This window comes from Lampetra planeri, chromosome 9 (genome assembly GCF_965212315.1).
Source record: "Lampetra planeri chromosome 9, kcLamPlan1.2.h2, whole genome shotgun sequence".
In the NCBI taxonomy this organism is placed as follows: domain Eukaryota; kingdom Metazoa; phylum Chordata; class Hyperoartia; order Petromyzontiformes; family Petromyzontidae; genus Lampetra; species Lampetra planeri.
The window spans coordinates 3874517-3896334 of NC_136115.1; the positions used below are offsets into that span (position 1 = coordinate 3874517).

At 43.4% G+C, this 21818-nt stretch overlaps 1 protein-coding gene across 4 annotated transcripts; it reads right to left on the reverse strand.

Moving 5' to 3' along the window:
- Positions 1-371: 371 nt before the first annotated feature.
- Positions 372-20745, reverse strand: LOC144720580 (glutamine--fructose-6-phosphate aminotransferase [isomerizing] 1-like). Of its 4 annotated transcripts, none has more exons than XM_078597405.1 (20): positions 20587-20745; positions 18007-18114; positions 17379-17486; positions 16969-17094; positions 16813-16871; positions 16060-16194; positions 14105-14166; positions 13849-13928; positions 13601-13660; positions 12403-12511; positions 10637-10800; positions 10043-10138; positions 9809-9906; positions 9554-9674; positions 8606-8763; positions 7867-7981; positions 5287-5414; positions 3496-3663; positions 2505-2666; positions 372-734 (listed from the first exon to the last, which is right to left on the reverse strand). In XM_078597405.1, the coding sequence occupies exons 1-20, from the start codon at positions 20591-20593 to the stop codon at positions 690-692; spliced, it is 2109 nt and encodes a 702-aa protein (XP_078453531.1). In that variant the 5' UTR covers positions 20594-20745; the 3' UTR covers positions 372-689. The 4 variants fall into 4 exon arrangements, with proteins under 4 accessions (XP_078453531.1, XP_078453530.1, XP_078453533.1 ...); XM_078597404.1 differs by having other exon boundaries at positions 10037-10138; XM_078597407.1 differs by lacking the exon at positions 13601-13660.
- Between the last annotated feature and the right edge of the window lie 1073 nt (positions 20746-21818).

Sequence of the window (21818 nt, forward strand, 5' to 3'; positions counted from 1 at the left end):
TTTTTATTATTTTATTATTTCCATTCTACGTGACTTTACCGAAAGAACCAAGAAGATGAATACGATATTATTCACGTTAATCTTTCATTCATGTTCCCTTCAACGATACTTATTGTTGTCCTGTAAACAAGACATGCGATACCGCACAAAGCCAAAATACAACAGCTGGATGGCTATGGTTAACAAGTCTCTACAATCTCGAGCATGCCAAGACACTAAGTAAATTAAACATGATGTCATTAAACTAATATGTAAAGGCTCCTCTTAAATGTAGTTATAGATAATGCATGAATTTCATTGGGCTCTCACCGGGTTAACGGCATTGAATTGAATTATATTTTTAACGAATACATTAGCCGATTTCCACTTCATTCTTGTTCAGTGTTATTTATTGGTCGCATCATGTAAGAGCTTACAGAGCTATAGTTATAAAATAAACATCCGTATCCACTTTAACTTGACAGTTGAAGAAACAGTTGATTCAAGCAACACTGGTAAATAAGGAATGCAAATCTATTATGCACACAAACTATCAAAAACGAACCCGGTGCAAACCCTTAAGACAGAAACAACGCTGCATATTGTACCAAAAGGAGAGTGACAGGAAACCACAGAGAAAGCACAAGACTAAAGGACGATGTCGAATGAAAACATTTCTCTTGCTTCACCGGGGAACTTTGAGAGCGGTTTCACTCGACTGTGACGGACTTGGCCAAGTTGCGTGGGAAATCCACCTGCACAAAACACCAAAATACAAACTCATGTCACTTTACACTTGCTCGTTGCTCATTAAAGGCACTCAAACACATGTTTTTGTTTCTTAGAAAAAATGTGGGGGGGGGGGGGGGGTCTTTTTCGAAATGTGTTCCAATGTTGTTGTACGTGGTGTTCCACGGGACGAAGAGTCCATTCAGAAATCTTACACAGCACCTCCACTTTTATTAGAAAAAACAAATTAACACAGAAAGTATTAAATATTGTTAAGAATGCATTTTTATTCATCACAAATTGGATAGATGCACTCTTGCTATGAGATTGTCACATGACAGTCAAACCAATAAATCAACGGGTTTTTTCTTCTCAGACTTGGAATCTTGCCCGATTCAATTTCAACACCGATTTTAGTTTTGTTGTGCACTCATTGGTGACCACCAAGATGAGACCACTGAGTGGCTGCACTTGAGAAGCCCGTTTAAAGCTCGGGCAGTTGCACAGATTTCAACCCAAGATCTCAGGAATGATCAATGAAAACATGTCAAGGTCAAGACGTTGAATTCCTTACAATTTATTGAGCCTATCAATTGAAACATATAGCTAGAAGAACCTCTTTTAGAAGTGCCCTTGCATTGGATAATATGCAAAACAACCGTTTCAAACCTAAAATAAAAACTCATTCTCAAGACTTCCTCATTAAATGCATTATGAATAACCCTGGAATTTGATCTGCATATTATTTGTGAACCATTGTCATTAAAGTGCTGCTGTAAGAGCGGGCGTCTGCCATGTGGAACATTTTGTGTTGTGCATCTGGTCCCGGGCGAGCTGCGACGGCGTTCTCCTTCGCATTAATGGGGCGACGTGGGCGGGGAACAAGCTCATCTTGTCGCGATACCAGCGGCGCTGACATTAGTGAAGGTGACGGGATCAGTGGAAGGGGGTACGGCCGGGCATGACAGCTCGCCGCTTTACTACACTACAACCACAAAATAAAAATAGCAAAGGGGCTTGCTGCCGTACTGAAGTTGGAGCGGGAGGAGGATGGAGAGGGGGGGGAGAATAGAAAAAATTGTAAATTGCAAACCCCCATGCCCACGACCCATTTTTTTTTGTTGCCATCACGCAAGTCTGATCCACAGACCCGAGCGCCAGAGCTCGCGGCAACTGTCAGCAACTCGGCCGCCGACATGCCGTCAATTTTCTATGGGCCTCGACTGCAAGCCGCCGGGCTCACCGCCAGGAAGTACGTTTGCTCAAGCAGAGCCGGGCTGGACTTTGATATCTGAAAATGATGTAGGGCGCTTCAGCGAGTTTATATTTTTTATGCTCCGACCCCCCCACCCCGACTAAGGTTGAAAGTATAAATGCATTAGCTCGGGCTGTCTGTCTGTGTCTCAGGAGGGGTCACAATAACTTTTGCAAAGATGATCCACGATACTACATTTTTTTTTTAAAGTTGTGTTGCTATTTGGGACTTAGCTTCGAGAAAAGCAGTCAAATTGATAAAAGGATTGCAACAAATTTGGCGATTTAAAAAAACAGCGCTTAAATCATTATGTTTTAGCTGCCACTATGATGACATCATGACATCACATCATTAAGTGTAATGTCATCATTCTATGTCTCATCATGCGAGCGTCTCCCCTCCCGATGACGTGATCACGCGTGACCAAGTCTCAGATTCTGGACGCCGTGCGCAGTGTGACAACCACATTTTGGACGGCGTGAGAGAATCTGTTCGTGGGCATATTTCTTCCTTGTTTTCACTTGAAATGCGCAAAACTTACGTCAAAGCCACGCAAGACAGCCAGATGGTAAGACAGGAGCTGCAGGGGGATGACGGTGAGGACGCCCTGCAGACAGTCCACCGTGTGCGGCAGTTCGATAGTGCGGTACGCGAGCAGCTTCGACTCGTCGTCGTTTTTCTCGCAGATCAGGATAGGCCGCCCCTGCAGACACGGAGGTCGGTGAAAATGACGGAATCAGAATAATCGGAATCTTTATTTAGACTGGAGGAATCCGATGAGCTATGAAGCTCTTTTTCACAGATGTACAGTATGGGTGGGTCAACAAGTCACAACAGCGCAACAAAACAAAAAAACGATAAGAGTACAAAATATAGGAAATGGTAAGCAAGTCGCTAAGTATACGTTTCTTGCGCGGGCGATACAGTTACAAGCCCTCAAAATCCACGTGCGCGTGATGGCGGGTGATTTGACTCCTCGCTTCCCGCCCCGTGCGTGTAGAGAAAGCACAAGTCACAAGTGTAAATATGAATCGGGGTCGGTCACGTATGAGTGGGTCCGCGTACTCTGAGCCCGCGTACTCGAGACCTTACTGTAATAACGGGGTGGAGCGGTGGCAGCGTGATTAGGGGAGTGCGCCATCAACCCGGCAAATGGAGCTCAATTTCGGCCACGACTAACATCAGTAATATCTAAACTCGTCCCTCACAAACCCGCACTGACCAGTGTGGTGAAATATGGTGAAGCCCCATGACCGACGTGGTATGGAGAGAGGTTATTGCTTTATCCAGCAGTGGATTGATAACATAATATCCGTTTAACCATTTTGTATAGCTGCAGTAACGTTCAATATATTGCGCTTATATAATTGTACACACTGTTGGTAAACATTAAACTCCTCGACCTCCGTTTGGCCAACTATTCTTTCCGGTGTGAGATCTAAAACTCCAATGGCAAACAACAAAACAAATGGATGTATCCAAAAGGCAACTCCATGCAGTTGTGAAAGAACTGTGAAAGAGATGAATCTGACCTTTCTGGCCACCACTTGCTGAAGTGCGTTCTGACATTTGGTGTGCGTGGGGTCTTTCATGATGATCATGATGACAGGCATGAGCTTGTCCACCAGTGCGAGGGGCCCATGCTTCAGCTCCCCGGCGAGGATGCCCTCCGAATGCATGTACGTGATCTCCTTGATTTTCTACATTGTTAAGAAATAAAACAAAATATCCACACACGTTTCACAAACGCGTGCTTCCGAGTCGCGTGTTTCAATTTTATTTCCCTTTTCCATTTTCCAACCCGGCCGGGTGGATCTGTGTGGGTAGAGCGAGCGGCTCGCAAAGGTGCGAGCTCAAATCCCGGTTGATTGTGTGACTAAGAAAATCATGCTTGTCCTTTGGATATAATCACTCCTGCAAAAGGAACAAGGAAATTCCACCACTGGCTCAGATTTGTAAGCAGGAGCTTCTGTTTATGCCTCTCAGTGCTCATCTGAGAAGGAAATCACTTAAAAAATGTCCACATTAATTAATCATTGCCTTTGCCTGTTTGTTTCTATGGCAAACAATGTGGGAGAATATACCAATTTTAAACTAGAAGCAAAAATAACAGCCTGGGAAACAGCGAAGACCTTGAGCTGTCCTGACAATACACACACGAGACAGAAAATGGAATGGAGCATGCATTTTGAACTTAAGTGTAGCCATATTTACCATATAATTAAATAATAATCTAACAGTCTCCATAAATGCAATAGCAATTGTTTTAAGAGCCTGGATTCTAATTACATTGATACATTTTACAATAAACATTCTGCTACAAGAGCAGGAATTAGGGAAAAAAAACGATTTTATATACACTTCACACCACAAAATGAACTGATTTATAATAAAAAGAGATGATACTCCTGTTAATATAGAGATTAGAAAGTCATTATGCACATTATAAATCATGCACAATTCAACCACAACAATACTAAAGCCCCAGCTTCTCTCTAAGCGCCCAGCTGAGTGCCAATGCCCTGTCAGTAGCCATTTCAGCAATAACATGTTGAATCGGAGCATATGAAACCTCATTTACACTCTCTAATTAAATGCAGCTTACCACATGCTAATTAGCAGCCTAACGAGGGGATAAGTTATGCAAAAATTAAACGCAAAGAGGACAATCTGTTGTAGATTAGGGAAACGCATGTAGGAAGCCACATGCAGACACGTGGATAACGGGCTACAATTAGGGTTAATCAATTTAGTATTCCAATGTGCATCGCGCAAAGACTACGCCGTGGTCAACAGCCACTTTAATTCACATGTGAAACTGAACTGTTGTTAGCGGCACACTTCAGTCGTAAAATTGATAAGGCACCTCAATGGAATTTAAGCTTTGAAACCGATGTGTCAACAATGAATGTGTCCAATTTTATTTGTCCACACTGCAGCGGGGGCAGCGGTGATTACAGGGGACTTGGCAAAACCTCAAAATCCATTGGGCAATTTGAAAATCCATCCAGTTGAATGGAGCTGTGTAGGGTCACATCATCGGATCATACATTACTTCATTCTCGCGGCCCAAGTAAAGATTACACACTCTCACAACTGAAATGGCCCTCATTCAATCTGCATTTACGCTTGGGGACGGCCACATCAATGCTCACTGGTCCCTAGATCGCAGGCTGAAAAAGGGCCCGTCAACAAAAATACAAACATACAGAATGCAGTTCTACCTACAAAATGCTAAATAATAGCTACCGCTGCCTACTGGGAAAAAAAAATCTCTCTTGCGTATTTCATGCACGTCAATCAACACCACAATAATATCATACCAGAGCACCCTCCATGCAGGTGGCATAGTTGAAGCCACGTCCCATCACCAGCAGGGATCTCTGCTGGTAAAGCTCATGAGCGAGCGAATTGATCTGATCATCCAGCGCAAGCACCTCTTTAATCAGGTCTGAAATGAAGAACAAAAAATTATTTTACATTCGTACGACACGTTATAATCATTACGCTTATTTCATCTAGAAGCTTTTTCAGGAGGGTTCTGCATTGGAATTCATTTGTTCGTTTATCAATCCGCTTGACCTGGTGAAGGTCGCAGCGGCAGCATGTTGAGTAGGGCGGTCCAGACCTCCCTCCCTTTCCCTGGCGACAGAATCTAGCTCTTCCTGGGGAATTCCCAGGCGTTCCCAACCCTGCCAAGCGAGATTGTCCTGCCAGCGTGTCCTGAGCCGGCCCCGGGGTCTTCGCCCAGTGGGACGTGCTCGGTAGAGTTCCAGGGGGAGTCTATCGGGGGGGGCATCCTTACAAGGTGCATTGGAATGTTTGGCCAATTCCGCAAATGAATGTTTGGATTCATGTGGGAGGGAATCGGAATACACAAGAGAAAGGCCATGCATAGGAGGGGGGTAACACTCAGCATGGCCATCTCCTGATGATCTTCCAGCATCACTCACACTTGGCAAGCAATGGTCGTCACCAATAAAAACACAAACTTGACTCAAGCAACCCTGCTGCATAGCCTCAAAACATCTGATGAGATTGGCATTTTTGGACGACTTGATCGCATGCATCCTGTGCACGATGCATGATCAGTTTAAGACGTAGGCTTTCGCAACCAATATTATCCGCAATAATAATAATGATAATTTGTAACGCGCACAACTTTCACTTGCCCGAAGGCAGCGACCCTGAGATGCGGAGCCCAGCTCAGAGATCCGCTCAGTAAGTCAATTGAAAACATGGTTAATTTTTTAAAGGTGCTTAAAGTTGCTAAAGCGTCAGTGCTGCGAATGTGGAGGGGGATGGCGTTCCAGGTGGAGGGGCCAGCAACATATTTTTATCACTTCAGGTCTCCAGTCTATAGTTGCTGACTATTTTCATTTCACGAATTGTCAAAAAATGTCAATGATCCTTGCCTATTGTTCAATGATGTCCGGGAAAACATTGAATTGATTTAACTTCTGAAAATAAGAGCTTTTTCCCCACAAATTACAACCATTCAAGCTAACCAAACAGTGACAGTAATAATTAAATCAACATATTTATACAACACTTGTGCAAACAGTGCTTTGAGTCACGCATTGACACACACGTGCAGCACATCATCTGAAAGTAATACTGCCCACTCACAGGAAATATGAACAATGCGAGCAAGCAAATGGAATGTATAAATGGCAATCTTTACGTGAACCTCAATCGAGCAAACTCTGAATACAATTCGGTCGCTTTCATTACAGCTGCTCAATTCTGGAAGACGGAACATGTTCAGCGTAGGGGGAATACCAAAATGAGAAAATAATTAATCATCCCATCAGCAGGGTGGGACAGTGCACATCCGATAGGCGGAAAAGGTTGGTGGTATTTGAGGCTGGTGCCCGATATTATTTAATTAGCTGCTAATTAATGACACCTAGTCTCTGTGAGGCACTGTGCAAAAATATGAGAAGCAATAGAAGCATTTCATTGCAATTTTTTTTTTCGTAAAAAATTGTAATGAATGTAATTCAGTAAGCCTAAAACATTTTGGCAAATACGTCTGTGAGTTTTGTTTTGTGAAGGGCTTTGTCAGGCTAATGCAGCATGTTTGGCTTTTTCAATGAATTCCAATCAGTTGTTTATAAGTAACTAGCTTTGGCGCCTCCTTTGGAATAATCCCGCAACCGTAGCCCATATGCACAGCAAGGTTACACGGTACACAGAGTGGGTCATCCTTGTAACACTTCTGGTTCTTAAGTTAAAAGTGGAATAACGGCCATTTTTTTTTTATATATAGCAATAGCAGAATGATGATGAAAACAAACATCTTTCAATAAATATGGCTATAATGATGATGTATTTATATTTCAAGTCCGCCATCTGTGAACTGCTGTCGAGCAAGCTCTGAATTTTTTAGCATTTTTAAAAGTGAGATTCTTTATTAGCGGATTATTTATATACAACGTATGCTTTATATTACTTTTGGTTCTAGAGTTAACAGAATGCAATTTTTTTTCGAACAAATCAACAGGAGTACCAAGAATTCTAGATTTGAAGCTTTCGTGACTGCAAGGATTCATATTCTAAGGTTTTTTCGGTAAAGTCACGTAGGTAAAACATCAAAATTAATACAAAATAAAATAAAATAAAAATCACGACGTTTCGGAGGGCAACACAAGTCTCCGTCATCAGGTGGATTACATCTTGAATCATTGCCTCACTTGATGTAGCTAATCTGGCTGTGACGGTCCCACCTGATGACGGAGACTTGTGTTGCCTCCGAAACGTCGTGATTTTTATTTTAATTTTTATTAATTTTGATGTTTTACCTACGTGACTTTACCGAAAAAACCTAAGAATAGGAGTACCAAGACGCTCAGGACATTGTTCATGTTGGACGATTGACAACGGGGGGGGGGGATGTTCACCTGGCAGAGTGCGGAGAGCACTGATGATCTCTTGCCTGCGCTTCTGCATGGACAGGCGGTCGTCGCACATCATCAGGCTGAACATCACCAGCGCCACGAACTGGCTCGTGTATGCCTGGGGAACACGCGCACACGTACGGCCAAGCAGATTTAAAGATACAAACTCATCATGGCCAATGGGCATTTAGCAAATCACTACCACCCTCCCGCCGTTGTCCAACAGTGTGATGAGTTGTCATGATTCAGTTTAAACATCGATATATTTTCGTTAAGTTTTACTATCCGCTTTGTATTTTTTCATTATTCTGTCTCATCAACCTTACACGTATGATGTATCTCACACTAATATTGAAAAATAATAATAAAAGTGGTCTTCGGCAGTTTTGAGTGTAAGACACATCACATTACTAAAATTCACAGGACTGTAATTTAAACAAATAATATATCATGACATCATTCAGACGCTGTCTCCCCGACAGACCTGGTCTTCACCTGAGGACGGCTGCTTGCGTTGTGGCCAAAACGTCGTGAAAATTATTTTATTATGTTTAATTTTTATTATTTTATTACTTCCCTTCTACGTGACTTTACCGAAAGAACCAAGAAGATGAATAATCCCTGCAGTCACGACAGCTTTAAATCGAAATCATTCAGTAACATTATATTTGCGCTAAGCAAGAGCTGCATTTGAATTTCGGTCCTCGCTGACGTCTTGACGGTGAGCTGCGCGACAGCTCACCTTGGTGCTGGCCACGCCGACTTCCGGCCCGGCGTTGATGTGGATGCCGCAGTCGGTCTCACGTGAGATCGAGCTGCCCACCGTGTTGGTGACGCCCACCGTCAGCGCGCCGCGCTCCTTGCAGTAGTGCAGGGCCATGAGTGTGTCTGCGGTCTCCCCTGATTGAAACACACGTGGGGGGCAAAGCTAACCGCCTCCACTCGAGCCAATCCGTTCGAATATCCCGAGCTTCCGCGATAAGTGACACGGTAGAAATAGCAGGGCAACTTTGTGCGCTAAAATAAAAACGCCCAATCCTACGATTGCTACCTTGTGGTTACTAGACACCTCTGGTTAGCACGGTTGGCTACGTACGGTGCGAAAGAAGTTCACACGTAATAATGCATCACTTTGTCCATTGAAATGTATCCTTAGACTCCTAAGCGCAGCGAATTGCACATGTACGAATTACTTATATAAAAAAACATGAGCATTACATTCATATTTCACATTTAGGCTGAGTAGACAGTACAGATAAAAGCAACAATTAGTATATGCACGTATAAATGTCGTGTCAGTCACGGGATTTATTTGACCATACTTCCCTCACTGCACTGGTCAGTACAGTTTATTTAAGGGGACCCAACACGGATGCAGATATCACTTGCCACTGACAATAGCTGTAAGCCAGGAATCACAACATCAGTCTCCGGGTTCACAGCTCAGTGTGGAAACCACCGCACCAGTAACTTCACGCCTACTTGATGCCGATGGTAACGTTTCACATGCATGTTGCAGGACTCCAGTTGACAAAAGCCTAATGCTAAAACACTTCATTGGGCATTGTGCGGGATTCCAAAGAACCCACATTCCTGCTCTGTGATCTCTAAATAACCGAGGCAGCATTTGGACGCCCCCAACACATCCGCGTCTTGTTGCGCTCGTCGACGGGCTTTCAAAAAATCTTACCCGACTGGCTGATGAAGAAGCAGACATCATCTCTGAAGACGGGCGTGTTGCGGTCAAGGAAGTCGCTGGAGAGCTCCACCATCACCGGCAACTCCGTCAGCTCCTCCAGGATTTGGCGAGTCTGAAAGCAAAGCGCACCCCACATCCACGTGACGAGTCAGAGCCATCGCGTCGCACTATGCAGCAGAAAAGCCTTGCCGCTGCCAACACTGGGAGTCAAGTCCAAAGACTTCTTTTGTCTGGGAGGGTACTGACCGCAACGCCTGCGTGGTAGCTGGTGCCACAGCCGATGACAATGAGGCGCCTGCACCGTCTGATCTCTCTGATATGATCCTTCAAGCCTCCCAGCAACACTGCGAACAGGTGCACACATGAGAAAGTTTGCCCGGGGGTTTTTTTTTTTTATCAAAGCTCATATACGACTGACGAGCATGAATAGCATGAGGCATGGCTAGGGGCTGTAGGTACAGAAAATTTGTCCACCTGTACCTGTGAAGTCGTCGAAGTTGACGCGGCCACGCATGGTGTTCACCACAGACTCGGGCTGTTCAAAGATCTCTTTCTGCATGAAAGAGCTGTAGCTCCCTGCATTGAGAATCCAACAGCAAACAGATGTGGGCCCACGTAGGCACGTGTGAAGGGGCACATTTGCATTGCATAACACAGGAATTGCTCCAATGTCAAAGTGCCACGGCAAAAATCTCAGAAATATGCTAAAGTGCGTTTAAACTACCGCATATCATTAACACAAATGAAGATGTATATCGTGTAATTTAACACAAGCGCCATTCTAATTAGCCTAACCTGGATTTCTACAGAACACGCGTAACACAAGGTCAAAGCTATTTGTCAATGAAGTTTTAAACAAAATTCTTGTTTTACTCTGGCTGCCTGCACCAACACTGTAGCAACCTGGAAAAAAATATTGCAGTCCTTATTTAGAATTTTAAAAGGAGACGGTGTGGAATTTGAGGTCAATCCCCCCATTGGGAGTTCCGGCTAAAGGGTTACGCAAACGTCATATGTGCCCACGGTAAGAGAGAGCAAGAGCGCAGGCCCGAGGGCCCTGGGCTAGTGACGCACCCTTCATGATCTGCTGCAGTTCCATCTGCAGGGTCTGGATGGCACGCGCCGGGTCATCCCCAGCAGTGCGCTTGATGCGGTGGATGGAGAGACGACCGTCCACAACCGCCGCCACGTCGTCGTCCTCCAGGAAGATCACGCGGTTCGTGTGCTCGATGATCGCGCTGCGAAATCGGACACGGGTGGGCGGCAATGTCACTCTGCCCGCCGCCGCAGGTGTTCGTGTGGAGGAGGGTTTACTAAAGCGCAGCAGTCACTCAAAAATCTAAGCATAAACACGATGCAATTTACTGTAAGAATAGCAAATCCCTTTAATTATCACAGACAGCCTGATTATGTGTTTTTCACGAGGGTACTGAATGTTTTGACTAATTCCACTAACTGGTGATTGCAATGTGAAAAGCAGAGTACCTGGAGACATCCTACCGATATGAGGGGATGACTTTCAAACCTACGCGAATATTGATCAAATGTGTCGCTCTACTGCAAACTCTTGGCCACCACGCAGCTCAAGTCTAGAACACATGGTATTCCTAGGCGGTCAACAATCCAAGTAATAACCAGGCATGATTCTTATCAGATGCAAGTACATCTTCATTTACCAGTTGTGTAAAAGTCTGTAATTACTCTACTGGTTTTTTTCAGTGTTATTTAAGCTACAACGGTTGCAAAATATTTTCTGTCTTAGCATGTGAGTACAGTAATACCCCGGAGGTTTACGTCGGGGATGCGTTCCTGAAAGGTGCGACGATGAATATCGAAACGTCATTCAAACCGATTCGCAGGGTAGTAGGTGGAGGTGAAGGCCGAGGCGACGGATACGAGAAAGGACGGACGATGCTGTCAACGACGCGTGGCTTGAGGCGATGCAAATCAGGTAGCGGTGTTAATAATAAAGTGGCGACGTATTTGTGAAACTACGTAAAACGGGGAGACGTAAATCGGTGTATTACAGTACTATTAAACTGCAATATAATGGTTTGCTATGCCAATGGGCGCTTTGACAATGTCTTGTTGGAAAAAAAAAATGTTTGCAAAATTACGTCACCACATGTGCAATGTTATTGTATCGTGTCAAATGAATATTGCCAAAGTAATTTTTTGCCCATTAGCCATGGAAACCTGGTAAACTTAGATGCAACTCAAATAAATAAATAGCACAAGATATACGTAACCTAAAAGACGGTAACACAAATTAGACAACATCAGTCAAAATTTCAAAATCATCATTATAGTTTATATGGTGTCATTTCAAGGTACTTATCTAGTTAACCAAAAAATAGGCTAATAAAATAAGTCAACGGTTTGACACACATCCGAACTGGAAGTAGCAAAACAATTCCATCCTGGTCTGTCCGAATGTCCTAAACCACGGTTAGTTGATGAAGACATCTCCCTTACCAAGAAATGTGGGGGGAAAAATTCCATCTGAATTTAGTCATAATTAGATGTATGCTATGAGTAAGTAAAAAGCCACTTCATGATTAAACAAATAATCACCCGCATCTTTAAAGGATATGAAAATAAATCGTGGAACTGCCCTACTGGAATTTCGATTTAAAGCTTTCGTGACTGCAGGGATTCATCTTCTTGGTTCTTTCGGTAAAATAATTAAACATAACAAGAATTGTATTTTATTATGTTTTATTTTTATTATTTTATTATTTCCCTTCTACGTGACTTTACCGAAAGAACCAAGAAGATGCCCTACTGGAATGTTGAAAAAAGGGGTATTTTATGCCATTATCCTGAAGTACAGGACACACCTTGCATCCGATGCAAAATAATACTCCACACCAGTCTCTTCCCCAATCGGGTACAGACACGTGTCCCCATCAACCCGAGGCAGTGTTGATACAGCCTTCTTTTCCTTTCCTAAGCACACATACACACGCAACACCAACAAAATAACACGCAGAAATAAAGAACTTCAACCGCAAATCCACTTACCTTCACGTGGGATTACGTTTTCCTAAAATTAAGCTTCCGTTATAAATGTTACGATGATAGCAGAGGTGGGGAACCTACAACAGTCCGCAAATTTGTTTCATAAGGCTGGTGCTCTCATGAGGCCTACCCACTTAATTCAAAAACAGCCATCTAATCGTAACTTATCCATCAATGCATCTTAGCTACACTAATTTGGTGCAAGAGGAGAAGATTTGACCCGGCAGCAACAACGTATTTTTAAAGCTGCTCAGTCACTTCTGTCACTGCAAGAGACTCCTGCACGGGACAAGGTTTCTAAAAGTCCTATTTGGCCCTCAACAATCAGAATCTAAATACTTGTTTACACTGGAGGAATTCCGATGAGCTATGAAGCTCTTTCACAGAAGTCCAGTAAGGAAAAGGTTCCCCACCTCCTGTATTGCAGCCTTCAATATATGCCTGCTGATTGGAAATAAGCATGACAATGCAAAGATTCCGACACAATGTGAGGCCTATTTGCAGGTTACGACCAAGCATCGGCGTAAATCATTATACAATTGTAAATGCCAATTGGGTTTTTATTCATTAAATTTGTGTGGTTCATCAGTGTTTACCGATAATAAAATGATGATCATATGCACATGCATGCATCACTTAATTCAGTCAATGCCAGATACACATTTTGTTCTCCGAATAACAATAATAATGATACGTACATGTGAAAATATTGAAATTTAAATGACAGAAGTGTCTACATTACATATGCAAAGATTATACTTGCCGAGCTGGAGGCAAGCACTGCAAAAAAAGCCTTCTCCAGCCAAACACAGCATATGATAATCGCAGGCAGCAAATGATTGCCTAAATTAAGTTCACACAATGGGAACAGACTTATTATTCCTCCACCCTCACCATCACACCCCAACACCAAGAATGATAATCAAATATCCCATCTCTGCACACAGATAGCAAGTGGATTCTATAAAAGGGCTAGAAAGAAAGCGGAGGTCTTGACGTCTGACGAGCAGTACTCGCCATCTTCATCTGCTTTCCACTGGGTAGTGAGCTGGTGCAATGCTGATACTTGCTTGTCAGCTGGGTAGAAAGAAGGCGTGTGTGGAAACACATGCAACCAACAAACAATAAAAAAAAATAAAAAATGATAAGACTGCATTTCTGTTTAAAAAAAAAAAAGATGTCAGTTGAAAGAGGGTACTTAGGGGTGATGTGGGTGCTGCCTGCCAACTTTGGCAGGGTGTCACAGCAACGTGCGAGTGCCTCACCACAGCGGTACAGGACGGGGATGTGGTCAGTTGAAAGCTTGTGTTTGCTTTGCACTCCAATCAGCAGAGGTCCTCCACGTCTGCACGTCCACAGTGAATGCAGAAAATGCGCATAGAAAAGTAAACAACGTGACAAACGCGCGTTCATTCATGTTGACTCGAGGGCTGAATAGGGGCAAAAATCACTACGAATATGGTTGTGGTTTAGCACACTTGCGGCTTCCAATTCAAACTGTTAAATTAGTGCTGTAATGACCTTGTCCCCACCACCTGGCCTGGAAAGTGCACGCTCTTGAAGACCAAAGCAAATGCTCCTTCCTGCAACAGAAACAAAATGATCACACAAACTCCATCTTGACATATACAAATCAACCCCCCTTTAATCACAACATAATTACAATCCCAAAACTGATCTGAACAAGTTTTGAACAATATGCTCCCAGCATGCTAGATGGCCACAGCAGGCAACACATGCTTTCAAACTATCGAAGGGAACATGTGAGCTGTTGTTTTTATTTTTACATTAAATTTTTTATGAATCCCTTTCTACAGGTGACACAAACGAAATACTAAAATAAACTGAGAACATATACTTGGATAAGTTTAAGCATTAAATAAATAATACTGTACAGTGTCTTTATAAGCAATAAAATTAATGATTCAATGCCCTCCAAATGCTTCCTTTGCCCCACATGTCCCCACAACCACCCCTGCCAAACAAACACTCATTTGCCTAAATAATGAATATTAAATTTTTATTTTCATATATTTTTTTCAGGGGCATAAACATTCATATACCTCCTTTGGAAATTTAGTTGTAACGATTCAGAGTTGCAATTATATGCAAGAAACGGTTCTTTATTTTAACATTGCTGTACAAGGCAGTGGCTTCTCGTAGCTGCAGTGGCCGTGTAAACTGATTACATGCAGTGTATTACTACTATAATATGAGCCAAGAATGTTTGTGTGTAATGCACGTGACGTCACTCCACATGCCGCACCCCCCCCCCCCATCATTAATATTCATGAGCGGGTGAATTTTTACACTCACGCATTTTTTTCGCAAATTCGCTTTAAGTTTGACGTTTCTTTATTCAAAGTGAATCTAATACATAATTCTACGCAGCAACAAAGTGGATTTGGTGTCTTAATTTATTTCTTCAGCACTTGAGACAAAAGGTAAGTCTAATTTATGCTTAAACAATATGGTAAAATCGACATTTCACGGTGATTTTCCAGATATTGTATCGAATTCCAATTTATTTCCAACCCCAGCAATCGAAAGCAGAAGAGAATAAAGTATCAAAGCAGTGGATTTGAACAAATTGAAGGGGAGTTAAATACAGTGCTACGGTGACATGAAGTGAGGTATTTTATGATGTAGATTTGTGCAAGAATCACTGCTATTAATACAGTGCTACAGTGAAATGCAGTGAAGTGTTTGATGACATACTTTGGTGCAAGATTCACTGCCATTAAATTGACACAAGATACAATTATACTCTGCTCAATTTTTTCGTAAACATTACAACTTCCGTCCTAGGACGAGCAAATAAGCTAGTATAAATTTAAAAACATAAACTTTACACACAAGCCAATGCATAAGAGCTTAAACATCAATATTATTATGATGCATCGTTACCTCCGCTAAATTTACACAAAGATGATGCGTTTGACCACATTACCAGGAATGCACTCAATCTCAGAGATAAGCAGAATTTGGGCCAGGATGATGCTTGGATGGGTGACGACTAAACACAAACCAGGTGTTGTAGGCTGTGGGGCAACATTGTAGACAGCAGAGGGCAGTGCAGAAAAAATATATCATTTTACTGTACTTCTACGCTCCCAGAACTATGGTTCCCATCTTCACCAACTCAGTGGCCAGCTTGGCGAGGTGTGATCAACTCACCACTATGATCGGTGTGGCGTGGGTTGGCCCTCATCCAGCGGTGAAATAATAAAAGGGAGGTACACTCCACAGCATGCACAGCACACAACACAAAGGTGTCACCTTCTGTGTACATGCTGCTAAGGCTGTATGTATGCTGAATTTCTTTTTGCAGCGTACGTGGCCAACCGTGCTAATTGGAGGTGCAACAAATGCACGTCTGGATGCCCCTCCCAGACATGCATTTGCTAGCAGCAGCGCGTGTCAGGTTTCCCCCTCCTCCCGTTAGCTGGCCTGTGCACAGCGCTGGAGCCACTCACCAACTGCTGGGTGACACGCTCCACCAGGGTGCTCAGGCTGATCTCGTTGCTCTCGCGGTTGTCGTACATGTACTTGAGAAGCTTTGGGATGGTCTCTGTGTCCGTCTCGGACTCAAACTCGTAGCCTTTGCTCTCCTGAAAATGAAATTAAAATGCCACCGGTTATTACGCTTTGAGATTTACAAAGCGTCAACATTTCAACAGCACCCCAACGCACTGTACTAGCAGACAGATTTATGCTTTCAATGTGTATTATTTTTTTGGGGCAAAAGAGAGTGCTATCATAAACAATGGAAGGTTTTGTGCCTGGTAGGGAGATGACAACACAGAAAGCTGGGGGATAGAGTTGCAGCCCACGGGGATAACAAAAGAGACACAGCTACCTCAGACTTCTTATAGGCTGACTGGGCACTGACAGAAGGCAATTGGTTACTAGAGAAAAAAGCAAATGAAGCATCTGAATAACGGATGTTTGAATGTATAGTAAATTGAAGGCATTCAAATTGTAATTTAATGTATAAATAAATCAAATGAATGGGATAATTTACACACTTATGGTATTACATGGATGTAGAAGCCAAGAATATACGTGCATTGTGGGGTGGAATTTACATAAGTCTTACATTAGAGAAATTATCTTTACATTTCGGGATATTTTCAAGTGTGACAGTTTCATAACAACCTGACTGCCCCTACTAGGTATATGTATATACACACAGATAATTAGGGTTCATTAGAAATTTTAAAACTTACCAAGAATTTCTTCAAGTCCTTGTAGTTGGTGATGATTCCATTGTGAATCACAACAAATTCTAGGAAAGGAAAATACATTATTTGAGTTCCAACACAAGGGACATTTTTGGGGTGAATGCATTGCCAGAGTGGCTAAGCCCAGAGGCACCTACTCACCATTGTTTTTGTCTGACCGCTGAGGATGGCTGTTCACTGCATTGGGCTCTCCGTGAGTGGCCCAACGAGTGTGCGCAATACCCACGTGGGTCTCAAACTCGATGTCAAAGTCCAATAAATCTTGTTCTGTGCAAAGCATGCAGAAAAACGTAACATGTAACATGCAGACGGTATACGTTTAAAAAGCGGAACATGGAGTGGTAAGTTGGGTAGCTTCAGCAGATGTCTTCCGAAGGACATCTGCCATCAACGAAATGGAAATTGTGGCTTCAGTGCCAAGTAACACACTGACCGCAGCAACTGGCATTCAAATTTCTAGTTAATATAGGAGTGCATTTGAATTTGGTTAGGAAACTAACGGATATTTTTTTTTATGAAAATGCACCCACAAGCATTATCTTATTACTCACTGTAGATCTCATCCTGCAAGGCCTTCACCTTCCCTCGTTTCTTTATGAGCTGGATAACCTTGGAGTTATTGTCCCAGTTCTTGTCATTTCCACCATCCACGGCCACTCCTGTGCACGAGACCACAAACCAGCAATATAAATCCTAGTCAACTTCAGATACTTTTTATTCAGAAGGCCAAAGTACTACAGATGTAGCTAAATAAAAGAATACCACATAAAAGGAAACATGCTACTCAGAATATAAATATCTCTTTGAAGATAAACACCTAATTTGTTCGGTTGTAACTGATGAGAACTAAGCTTCATTCAAAATGGAATCACAGTGAAGAGAATTCGAGTGACACTACTGTGGTGGATTTATATATTTTTTAAATTGGGAGTGATGTTACAATCATGCTTACAGGCGTGATTTAAAAATATTATTTTTTCCCTAACAAAATGTTCAAACTTATATCAGACAGCCCAGGAAACTGGCTGGTATGCATCTACAAGATAAGAGCATTTATGTTTTCTTTTTTACAATTTTTGATGAGGATGCAGGTGATAATTTATGTAAATATGTATGCATATTTGTTATAAGTAACAGGTGGCAAAATTATGGCATTCTAAAGTGAGACTGCATTAAGACCTGCAGAGTCATATCCACGGTACTCCAGCCTCTGCAGTCCCTTAACCAAGGTGTCCAGGATGTGCTTCCGTGAGCGAGGCACATTGTAGTTTAGGTAGGCGAAGATTCCTGCAAGGCAAAACAATCTACGATTACCATCTCTACATACTTCCTATACATTTTCAGGAACTACATTACTGCGTACTGCTTGTGGTTCGACAAAATATCTTGAGATTTAGCTCTGAACAACATGCGGTACAAAATTAAAACACATGAAAGAGATATACACGAACTAAATTAATTGGGCTGCAATGCCAATTCACGATAAAATGCTGCCAGACCACCGGTAAATTTCAAAGCAACAGAAAGCCTCCTCTTTCGGTAAAGTCATGTGACTTTACCGAAAGACCCAAAGAATATGAATTCCGGCAGTCACGAAAGCTTTAAGTCAAGATTCAACAGAAACCAGGCAGGAATGAGGTCAAACCCGACCACACGTCTTGTTGACTTATAAAATGTAGGTTTAAGTGGCTTTTTCACCTATGCCCTGCCCCAGCCAAGCCCATGAAAACAATTTACAACACTCAGAGCACCAAACTACGTTGGTATATATTTCGCCCTTTACCAAATACATACGTAACCGGTTAACATCAAACCAGCCAAAGTTAAAGTTCAAAGATGGATTGTTGCATCCTAAGACTATGATTTGGGGGAGGTCTTCATCCACTCATGGACAAATATGGGTAAGTGGATATATAATAACTAATGGTATATATGGCCAGAGATGCCAATTCAGGACTACAAATACATGTAACATTTGCATCAAATCGATTGAGAATATATTAATATATTCAGGTGTATTTAATAAATGAAAAAATATCTGGCCACGTGCAGCACAAACATTGGTCACATAAGGTCAAACAGAGTACAAAATTCATATAGTTTGTTATACACAATTTATCAAACAATTGTTTGTGGTTACAGCCCATATTGGCAATACACACCCAAACATCAATATTACTAAGAGATTCTTTGGAGAAAAAACAATACAAGTTAGGGGTGTGTTACATTAAAAGTAGAGCAAGCAATGTGCATCACCATGGCATTTTGCCAGTAAAACAATTTCCTGCAGGCAAAAAACAAATTACCACTAATTTTCGTAATAGGTCAGTGCTTCACTCTACTTTGACTACCTGGAAGCAACGTTTGCAACATTATCATTCGAATTACTGGAAGTAGATTATCAACTTCACCTAAAGGGACCTAATTGATTTGTTCAAAAATACTGGCAATTGACAGGCAAAAAAACACCGTTAAGGACTCTTAAAAAGTCACCATTAACTCATAATAACGTGAATACAACCGGACACAGCAAAGCTGTGTACACATTGGGAGGAAACATCCGGTTTCTTGGTTCTTGACATTGACATATTTTACGACTTTAAATCACGTACAGTACACAGGAACGAGATATGCTAACGGACACCATCACCAAACTGCACAAATACATGCAAACGTCACACCTACCAGGATATACAGTACACATCGTAATCCTAAATACACACAGCATAATCTCCCAAGAAAATACAGCCAGCGAGATATATACTTTATTATTTTGTCGACAGAAGCATATGATTGCCTTCGTGTACTCTGGTTTCCTCCTACATGCAAACTAAAAACTACTGGTCAAAATAACCCAAAGGATCTACTGAAAATGACTCATTGTGGCTTTATTGAAAAAAAAAAAGAATTACTACAGGAACTTTTTGGAAAAAAATGTGCGACTCGTTTAAGATATGTCGAATACTGTACGTTAAATTGTTACTTGCAAGACCCTTTTGAAAGAGCTATCTTTAAAAACGTGGGGACTATTTCCTGGACAAGCTAACATGCCTTAAACATACGAATTATTATACATCCCATAAAACTCAGTGAGGCTTACGGCGATTAAATGACGTAAATTAATCATGGATTATTACAGATATTTATTGTGACGGGCTATTATCTGGTATAAAGGTCACCGGATACAATAATGAAAAAGTCTAGTGTCTGAGGTGTTTTGCTATAAATATAACGACAGGATTATCTTGTGTCCGTGACTTAAGTGCTGTAAGAATATACAACAATTTTTTTTAAAAGGATCCTTAAACTCGGTGAAACTTTATTGGATATATAATTTACATAAACCCTCCTGAAATAAATATTGAGCCCGATTGTATTAATATGTGTAGGATCCTAATACAATCTTGAAACAATTTCATTCAAACATTGCGTTACTGTGACTGAAAAAAAGTCAAAAATATTACACAAAATTGTACCTTCTTAACAACATCATGAGTTAAAACTAAGCTTTGATAAACAAAATAAAAAGCATTGCATCGCTATTAATAAACCCACAATTATCACTGCGCACGTTCAAACAAGCGAGCTCGCGTAGGCCGCGTTCGAAGCCCCGCCCTCGCCTGCTTCCCATACCGGGATGCTCGCCCTCAACCCCCGGGCCGCACCAACGGCGACACCCGGGCGGTCGGGTCCGCACCGCCCCGCAACGTTGCACAGAGAGACGCAAAAAAATCAAACCACGAACACCGGGCTGCTCACCGCACATGCCGTCGGCTTTCTCGGACGAGACTGTGGGGGCAAGGCAACGTCTTAGCGCGTGGATTCGGCCTTAGGGCGAGCGGCGAGGAGGCTGTGAGGTCGACTTGAGGCGCGCTGAGGCCGTCACTCCCAGCCGAGCGGGTAAACGTGGCAAGTGCCGAGGCGCGAGACTGGCGAGGGCACCGATTGGTCCAAGGCGCTGCGACGTCATTGGCACGGTGACGTCACACGGAGTGGGGGTGAGTGGGGTTGGGGGGTGGGTGAGTGGTGAGGGGGGTGAGGGGGTGAGTGGGGGCGTGAGTGGGGTGGGGGGTGAGTGGGGTGGGGGGTGAGTGGGGTGGGGGGTGGGGTGGTGCGTGGGGTGGGGGGTGGGGTGGATGAGTGGTGAGGGGGGTGAGTGGGGTGAGTGGGGTGAGGGGGTGAGTGGTGAGGGGGGGTGAGTGGGGTGAGGGGGTGAGTGGGGTGGGGGTGAGTGGGGTGGGGGTGAGTGGGGGGGTGAGTGGGGTGAGTGGCGTGGGGGGTGAGTGGGGTGGGGGGTGAGTGGGGTGGGGGGGTGAGTGGGGGGTGAGGGGGGGTGAGGGGGGTGAGTGGGGTGGGGGGGTGAGTGGGGGTGAGGGGGGGTGAGGGGGTGAGTGGGATGAGGGGGTGAGTGGGGTGGGGAGTGAGTGGGGTTCGGTGGGGGTGAGTGGGGTGAGTGGGGTGGGGGGTGAGTGGGGTGGGGGGTGACGCGTCGTCGTCGAAGTTCTGGCGAGGACGTGCAAGCTGAGTTGACTCGCCGTCGACCTTCCGGTTAAACCCAGCGGTGTCAAGATCGGCCTCTCTGTGGAGGCTGCTCGTGAAGGACGCTGCTACTGGGCAGTCGGAGGCAGTCGCCCTCCAGCAACGACGGAGGGCAGAGGTGCGACGCTCACAACAACGAGCGGGAGCGCCGGGGCGGTTAAAATACAGCAAGTTTGCAAAGTGGGGGGTGGAACTTGGTGGTGCATCTATCGGTCATCTCAGGGTCTGTCCCGAAACCTCCTGTCAGCGAGTCTTTGACACTTCGCGTGATGGCCTCAAAGTGCATCTGCCTGGCACAGACGCCGTGGTATTGGTCGTCGTTTTATTGATCGTGGCGATATCGCGAGAGGCGACCTTTCCCAACATTGTAAATGCTGCGGTGGGGTTTTTACTCCCATCGCTGTCAACCCACACGGTTTTATCTCCTATTCTTGTACAGGGGAAATTGAGTT

Excerpts from the sequence above, each read along its gene's own strand:
- LOC144720580 (XM_078597404.1), bottom strand. Across the intron at positions 14,167-16,059 it reads AGCGTGTCACCCAGCAGTTG|GAAGGAGCATTTGCTTTGGT; the intron begins GTGAGTGGCTCC and ends TTTCTGTTGCAG. Across the intron at positions 7,982-8,605 it reads TCGGCGTGGCCAGCACCAAG|GCATACACGAGCCAGTTCGT; the intron begins GTGAGCTGTCGC and ends CGTGTTCCCCAG.